Source organism: Stigmatopora argus, chromosome 8 (assembly GCF_051989625.1).
Source record: "Stigmatopora argus isolate UIUO_Sarg chromosome 8, RoL_Sarg_1.0, whole genome shotgun sequence".
Taxonomy (NCBI): domain Eukaryota; kingdom Metazoa; phylum Chordata; class Actinopteri; order Syngnathiformes; family Syngnathidae; genus Stigmatopora; species Stigmatopora argus.
The window spans coordinates 8410741-8419045 of NC_135394.1; the positions used below are offsets into that span (position 1 = coordinate 8410741).

Here is an 8305-nt window from a genome sequence, read left to right on the forward strand (position 1 = left end):
TAAAAATTAAAATAAAAAAAGCCTGACTGTTTTGTTTTTTGAATTATATATTTTTTTTCAAAACACTCGTTTTTCAAATGAATGTATTTTCTGGGGTTGTTTTTTTGTATTGATTTTTCAAATTAATTTATTTTCTAGTTTTTTTTTTTTTTCTTTGTTTATCAAATTTATTTAATTTCTGGGGTTGCAACCCAGAAGAAGCATATGGAGTACATCTCAGAGCAGCCCACATGTAATCCTGTTTTCAAAAGATTTCTCATCACTCTTTTGAAGGACATATGGATTGAATTGAATGCTTTTATTGTCATTATGCAAGTATAATGAGATTTAAAGCTTGACCACAAAGTGCATAAATAACAACAGAAATAAATACTAACCACTTTAGTCACTCTTTTGTACCTGACTATACTTATGTGACCACTTATTTATGTTGACTATTTATTTATTATTTGTGTGGGCACTTCATGGTGAAGCTTTAAATCTAATAATACTTGTATAATGAGAATAAAGGCATTCAATTCAATTAACTAACCATAAAAGTGTTCAGCATTCGCTTTAAAAGTATCTGGCATTGCGGGTCACAAATATATACATAAACTTTACATTCAGACTCCTTAGCCTTGCTCAATCGAGGTAAGTATAAATTGCATTGATTATTTTCATCGATCACAGTTGGCAAATAATTTGATATACAAATGTTTTTTTTTTATTTCATTGGTTTGGCATTTACAAACTTATAGTTGTACATGTTGTTGCTAAGGGCCTTGAAGTTCTGATTTCAGAGACCAGAAGATACCAAAATATTGTTCCACAACATTAAAATGAACTAAAATAACACTTTTGATATCAGTTGATTCACACTGGAAACACATTTGGGGTGGGTGATGAGTAGTGATTGCTTTTAAAATTAAAATGATACTAAGTGATCCTTCACCAATTTGAGGCTTCGGTGCATCGCGGATCTATTCATTTACAAATATCTATTCATTTATGAAACTGAAACTTTTTGGACAGTTTCTCATTTATTTTGCCTTTCGCCCTTTACCAGGATGCGCTCCTTTTTTGCCACCTCTAGCTTGTTTTCCCTTCCCTTTGCCACCCTTTCCTTTCTGGTCTTTCCTTTGTGTTCCGCGTGCATCCTTTTTCATGCGACCGTCTACCACTTTGAAAACACCTTTAACTCCAGCGGGCCGCCTCATTTTCTTTCCGACTCCTTTTTTCGCGACGACATACGTCACCTCTCGCTTCTCTTTGCCAACGCCGGCCTTCTTGTAGATACTGACAGAAATAAAAACAAGAAGACCATTACCAACACTTCAGTCAAATGGGCATTGCTGTGAGTTTCCCTGTGGTGCAAAGCCACCATACCTCTTTAACTGAGCCATCTTCTCTCTCTCAGAAATGTCCACCGTGTTCACAACTGCCTCTGCTTTTTTCTTAGCCTGCTCCATCTTCTTCAGCATCTAGTGAAAACCAACAAATATCCTTTTTTAGTCAAAGTCAACTTTCATGTAAAACTTGCTCGTTCGTACTGGCCAAAAAGAAGAATGAAATTATGTTTCTCTCAAACCCTAAAAATGTAAGAGGATAAATAACAGAACGACAAAAGCATCTTATATGGGAGTAGCGCAAAACCAGCTTATAGGCTAGTTTAAGGGTAAGCAGGTTAAAAGTGCCTCAAAAGAAATGGGATAAATACACGCATAACATGACAAAAGACACTTAGGAGATACACGTGATATGGCAGTAATGCAAAGTCAACAGCTTAATCAAGATGAATTAAATTAAAATGGTCGAAACTCCTAAAGTGACTGAGCGAAAAGTGAATAGTAGTGACACTGTGCCGAGAACTAAAAAGTGAATGATTGCCCATAGTTGCAGAGGAACAATAAGGAAACAGAACTAAAAGGGTTTATAGCAGTAATATGAAAGAAAGGATCCCACGAGCTTACCCTCCTCTTTTTCCTGGCCTTAGCTTCAGCAACTCGCTTAATTGGCCGGGCGTCGATCTCCTTCCACTTCTGTTTATACTCCTCCACCATCTCCTTGGTGACCGGCACTGGTTTCTTCCTGTGTTTGATCTCGTCCTTCAAGAACCACTCGGGCACTTCCCAAGTCTCGTCAGATGATGCAAACCTACAGAAACAAACCCGGGCCATTTTTCGCGCTTCTTTCTATCATCCCCGACAGCATTTCCCAGCCGTTTGACTGTAACTCCACACTCGCCTATGGAAAGAGTTGTCCATCAGGTCTCTGGCTTTCTTCTTGGACGTAGCAATCTGGCAACCAAGGGCGAGGCCTTCAGGATCCAGGATGCGGGCTTTCTTACCTTAGTGAGAAAAGCACAATGACTTCCAACAATTTCAACAGCAAACCGATTCAGCCAAATGTGATGGTTTCAAATCTCCCGTGGCCAAGATTCACTCACTGGTGCTTTCAACTGGAACCACCTGGAGGTCTTTGTCGTCATCATCAGCCCCCAGATTTTTTTTTGCTCCAACATTGGCCTGCTTCAATTTACTAATGTATCTGGAAAAAGCATCAGGCTCGAATTACTTGATTGACTTATTTTGTCGACGACAGCTAACCAACATCTTTTCTGAAAATTAAGTAACTTGTAAATAAATATTTATTTGTCTTCATCAATAAAATTTGTGATCATTTCAAACTTTATCTAAGTTTGACATCCAACAAAAATCTATCAGATACATCCCAGACATTTAACAGAAATAGTCCCTCCCTTTGCGACACAAGCAATTAAAAATAATTTGAAAAGACATTGAATTACGCTTCATCGTCGCTGTCATCTGAGTTGCCTTCACTGTCTTCCGCAACTTCCTTTGAGGGCTCTGCGCTTTCTTTATCAATTGGGGCAGCCTCCTTCTCCTCCACTTCCTCCTCCTCCTGCTCCACTTCCTCAGCTTTCCTCTTTTTGCCTTTACCTGAAATAAAATAAAGAAATTCTGCAGTACCAGTCTATAATTTAAAAAAAAAAAGTTGTTTCACACACATTTGCCACAAATTATTAATTTTCAAATACCTCAACTTAATGTTACCTCTGAAAATAATAATTTTGCATGATTTCAAAGTGACATTGTTTGTGTTCACTGATTTCCTAAGACATCTCACAGCAGATTTACAATTTAAGGGAGATTTCTCAACAAGGTTTTTGGTTATCACGTTACAATTTAAAGCACTTAAAACCCTATAAGTGATGTTTCACAAATACGTATTTTCAATAATTTCAAGGCGTGTGTTTGTTTAAACCAGCAGCAACCTTTACCTGGTTGCTGGCTTTGAAGTAACAGGGTTTGCCTGAGCTCACTCTCAGCATCTCCTTCCAGTTCAATCTGAGAGAAAATGTCCTACAAAACAAAATATGAACTGTACATGAATACAAAGCTCATTTCCAGATAAGAAACCATTTAACTTGTGTAGTTGTGTGAAAACACCCAAACAAACCTTGCTGAACCACAAGTTGGTTTCAAGCGCTGTCTTCTCATCTTTTCCTTCAAATTCCACCAATAAGCCACCCTCCTCTGGTTCGTCATCATCATTTACAACCTCCTTTTTCTTGGCGACAGTCGCTCTGAAAATAGACAAACATTGTATTAGAAGAAGTCGGGTTTTGACCGGTAGGGTTTGCACATGAAAAAAGGACTATAAATGTATATGCAATTGAGTGACGAAGCATTTCATTTGACTCTTATGACTCACTTATTCTTCTTCTCTATCCTCTTCAGCTTCTCCTGTCTGCGTTCCACCTCCTCCATCTCTTCAGCATCCAAATCCGAGGCCAGGGACATGTTATCGGCTTCATCCTCCTCGTCGTCAGACAAATAGATGTCGTCCTCGCCTTCCTCATCTGCTAGAAAATCTGCTCCTTTCATGTCTCCCTTGGAAATATTAGTCAGCGCCTGATAGGTAGAAAGAAAGAACAATTGTTGGAACGCAAATCAAATAAACACTAGCCCTCTGTTTAATCATTTATAATTTATAATTCTTTTATGCATGTTAAATAATTACAATAATACAATAATCATAAAAAGATGGAACCAGACTCGACTGATTTTTTTTCCCACTGATTTTAATTTCGCAAGACTGTCCTGTCTTTACAAAAGAACTACTTATTATTTATTACTTTTTATTGATTATTTATTTGTGTTTGTTGTTGTTATTTGTGCACCAGCTCCTTAAGTGTTTTTATACCATGTATGTGTGCTCCACTTTTTGTTCCTTTTAAGTGCATCAAGAATGATTGCACAGTATTTTTTTAGATTCTTTCATGCGTCATCGTCATCAAATTGAGAACGGCCAAAAAAAGTATTCATTGTCATGCGTCCCCGCACAACTGTGTTACAACCCTCACCTCATTCTTCTTGATGGTGAGTAAAGAGAACAGGCAGACATCGTCGTTGTCAGCAATGGAGACACCTGGCAGATCCATCTTGAGCTCCACCCTCTCCCTCTGCTTCCTATGTTCTTTCAGCAGCTTACGCTTCTTCCTGAAAAACGCAAACACACAAATATTATAACATAACAGAATTGACACAGCCACTCCACCGACGGCTAATTAGAGCAAAGAGTATTCAAATTAGATCCAGTCAGCTGCTTATTAATCAGAACCTGCACATCTGCAGAAGAGCCACGGGGGACCAGCTTGACAAAGTAGATTCCATCAATTTCACGTCATAGAAGGTTCTCAAAAATGTTTTTTTAAACTGACATTTTAAAAAGATATAAGAACCAAGCTTAACAAAATGCATCACTTCACCCTTACAAATGTACGCATTTCATTGGAGCTTTAACCAGATGTGTCATACCGTTTGAGATCAGCCACTTCATCTGCTTTCAGGTTGGCCAGTTTCTTCTCCATTTCTTCTTCCTCGTCAGCCTCCTCCTCTTCTTCCTCTTTGTTTTTCTTCTTTGGCTCGTCGTCGGAATCACCCCCCTCTTCCTCAGAACTTGAAATAGAGCGAAAAGGTTGACGATTAGCATCGAATACACCTTGACAGAGCTCATGCTGTACATGACTGTACCTGATTCCTTGGTCAAGATTCTTGGCCTCCTCCCTGAGTGTCTTGGCTAAGTATCTCCTTAGTTTTGATCTCCAGTTCAGCAACATACTGGGTTGGAAAAATAGAACAAACAAATGTTGCATGTAAAATTCTGTAACTGCGAGAGTGTAAAGATTTGCCACTTGGGTCTGAATATTTTACCGGAGCTCTTTCCGCCCCAAAACTTTGATGTCACGACAACACTCCTTTATCTCATCGGTGGTGCTCCTGTGAGCCTCGAGCACTGGGTTGTCAAACTTGATCTAAAAAAAGAAAAATAAATAAATGAACACAGTGCATGACCAAAATCCTTTAAAAAGTTTCAAGGAAAAACATATGCATCATGTTGGATATTGCATCACGGGAGACCTCACCTCACTGGCTTTGGCCAGAAAGTCAACGGGGTTATCAGCTTTTACAAAGCTCATAAGAGTGAAACTATGGAAAAGTGTCAGGTCACCATCCATGTATCCCTCTGCCTGTGTACAAAAAGCAAATCTTGTACAATATTGCACCAGAAAGTCACAAAAACAGCGGCCTGTGAAATAAGGATATTCAACACAATGGCAAGTAAAGAACTAACTACCCAAACAGTGATCCACATTTTTGTTTTTGTTACTGTGTCAACATATGTCTTGCAAACATAGAAACACTATATTACAATATTATATATGTTTTTCCAGTATGTGACCCACTCTCATTTTTGTTTGTAATCAGATTTGGGTTCCAAAACAGCAGTTTCATGTTTAAAAAACAGTGAATCAGAGTAAATATTGTTCAATGGAATCAACCCACACATACTGTACCTTTGGCTTCTTATCTGGAACCAGATCTTTCACAGTTTTGGCTTGCACCTCCACCTCTTTAAATGCATATTTGGCATCAAAGAACTTTGCATCAATTTTGTCTGGCGCTAGAAATCCTGATGTAATGAACGGATAAAACAAATACTGTAAATTCACCGCTCCCGGTGCACACATTATTGTAATGTTGCATTAATAACATCTTTTGGATGACTTGATGATTTAAATGTCATTAAAATCTGCTACTGACCCTGGCAAATAACAAATATCTCAGCAGATTCATTCCTAGATGCTTGGGGTTTAGTCGCTTGAACCTTCTTGAATAACTGCTGGAAGATCCAGAGGAGTGGCTGGTAGTCCTTAGAACGGAACACCTTGGTGACAAAGGTGCCCCCCTTTGCCAAGAACTCAGAGGCCAACTTCAAGGCCATTAGAGTCAGGTGGGCTGATGGAAAAAGAACCAACATTTTGAGAAATTGGCCCTCACGTGCGACATGCAATATTCACACATTCCTTCAGTTCATGATTTGCCAAAAGTATGGATTTTACATTTGTTAGACTATAAGGCGTTTTTCATAGTCTACTAAGATAGACTAATCAATTATATTTAAACTCGATTATGTCGAACAACATTGACTACGGACTACTGGTGCAGACACTGGCAAACTTAAATAACTATTTAATTACTACTCCTTTTAAAATCAAATTCACCAAACCTAATGACGGGAGAAAACTACCACATACCCTGGGAGAAAGCATCATACTGCCAGTTAGCTCCTACATTTGGAGCGCCATCATTGAGCACAACATCAACCTTCCATGTCTGTAGCTCTTTTTTCAGAGCCTGCAGGTAAAACACAAAAAAACACATCATGGAATCAGAGACCAAACTATCCAATTGCCGGAAGAGAACACAATTTTCATTTTAACCTTTTAACTGGGATAGGTAAATCACTCATTTTAATGGTCAGGACATTTTTGTGCTTTCTGTAGGTTGAAGAAGCATCATCTTTTAAGATAGAGTAGTAGGTATTTTGGTACACCACAACAGATGTATGTTTTAGTTCCATAGTCAGAAATGAAGTTGATACCATTGTTAGATCAGATGCTTACTAAGTTACCAAACACAAAATGGGCCTTAACTCAGAACAGTCATGGTTACAAAATGCATTCTAACAATATTTCTAAGTTTGATAGGTGACAAGAATTTACATAGAAATGTTATGCTATTAACTCAGTCACCTGTCCTGAATTGATTGGGCATATCACAAGCATGAAGTGGGCATCAACTTCAATATTTTAAGGCCCTGGCTATCATCCGGCACCCCCCATTTCGCCACCAAAGCAAGACTTACCTGTCGGCATTTTTCAGTAGTAATGTCTTCTTGTAGGGTCACGACATTGGGGATGGGCTTAATGGGAACCAGATCAACACCTGAAAAGTGAATTATGTAAACTTAAAAATAAAATTTAAAAAAACTAGTTTAGGCTGCACTTCAAGTTCACTCACCAATCACAAGGCTTGAAACGGGCATAAATTTGGACGCCACTTGTAACCTGCAAAATAGATGAATGGGACAAAAAACAGTTAGTTATGATATAATTCCATGTTTGTTATAAAAAGAGAGAATGAGTTGGGCATGAGGACAGGTGACTAACCATCCACCGGGAGCAGCGCATAAATCTATCAAAGCTCTAGCTTTCTGTAGAAATTGATATTTTCGGTTGAGTTGGATGAGTTTGAATGACGAACGAGACCGATAACCTGTGAATGACACCAAAATTAGGGATTATCTGACATGGCATTCTACTATTCTTGTTGTTAGCTAGCATGGCTGGTATTCCTAAAAAATATTTAATGTTTTTGTTATCCGATTCATTTACCTGTTTCTTTAGCTAAGTGGTAGAATTTATCTTTTCTGGTCTTTCCAACTTTGAGCTTCTTCCCCATAATTGCGTCTGATTTACGTCTGAATTAACCAGAGGTAACTAGGCGAAGAACGAAGACATTTACATGCGACGAAAACAACACGTGTGGAAAAGCCAGGCGCACATAATCTACGTCACGCACATTGTCTTCCTCGTCTGCAGATTATTTGCGCCGATGCGTCATAGCGACCCTTGCTGGCTCCATCCCGTTTACACATTTTCATGAGCAAAAAATACCAACTTTCTAGTTATAGTTCAAAGTACACAAATAGATACTCTTTATTTACAAATGTATTCGGTCACCTGCCTCATCTCACTGATGAATTTAAGTGACTGTTTTAGGAATTTAAATGGCACATTCTGTTTGTCCACCTTGGCTTTAACTCTGATGGGAAGTCTTTCGAAAAGGAGAATAATTTTGTTTTTAGGAATCTTCGATTAATATTTCAGGAGAGTGACAGTAAACACACCACCACCACCACATAAAAAAATCAGAAAGTTAGTTACTGTTGTGAT

At 38.4% G+C, this 8305-nt stretch overlaps 1 protein-coding gene across 1 annotated transcript; it reads right to left on the minus strand.

Moving 5' to 3' along the window:
- Positions 1 to 683: 683 nt before the first annotated feature.
- On the minus strand, positions 684 to 7928 carry ftsj3 (FtsJ RNA 2'-O-methyltransferase 3). Its single transcript, XM_077607920.1, has 21 exons — positions 7745 to 7928; positions 7520 to 7625; positions 7371 to 7417; positions 7216 to 7295; positions 6605 to 6704; positions 6111 to 6305; positions 5864 to 5979; positions 5432 to 5536; positions 5220 to 5320; positions 5040 to 5126; positions 4824 to 4964; positions 4370 to 4505; positions 3718 to 3917; positions 3463 to 3589; positions 3278 to 3365; positions 2789 to 2936; positions 2429 to 2529; positions 2227 to 2329; positions 1953 to 2136; positions 1369 to 1463; positions 684 to 1278 (listed from the first exon to the last, which is right to left on the minus strand). The coding sequence occupies exons 1-21, from the start codon at positions 7809 to 7811 to the stop codon at positions 1023 to 1025; spliced, it is 2583 nt and encodes an 860-aa protein (XP_077464046.1). The 5' UTR covers positions 7812 to 7928; the 3' UTR covers positions 684 to 1022.
- Between the last annotated feature and the right edge of the window lie 377 nt (positions 7929 to 8305).

Coding starts and splice junctions, on each gene's coding strand:
- ftsj3 (XM_077607920.1), bottom strand. CDS start 7,811: ATGGGGAAGAAGCTCAAAGTTGGAAAGACCAGAAAAGATAAATTCTAC. Junction 7,296..7,370: donor CGTTTCAAGCCTTGTGATTG/GTGAGTGAACTT, acceptor TTCACTTTTCAG/GTGTTGATCTGGTTCCCATT. Junction 4,506..4,823: donor GAAGTGGCTGATCTCAAACG/GTATGACACATC, acceptor TGCGTTTTTCAG/GAAGAAGCGTAAGCTGCTGA.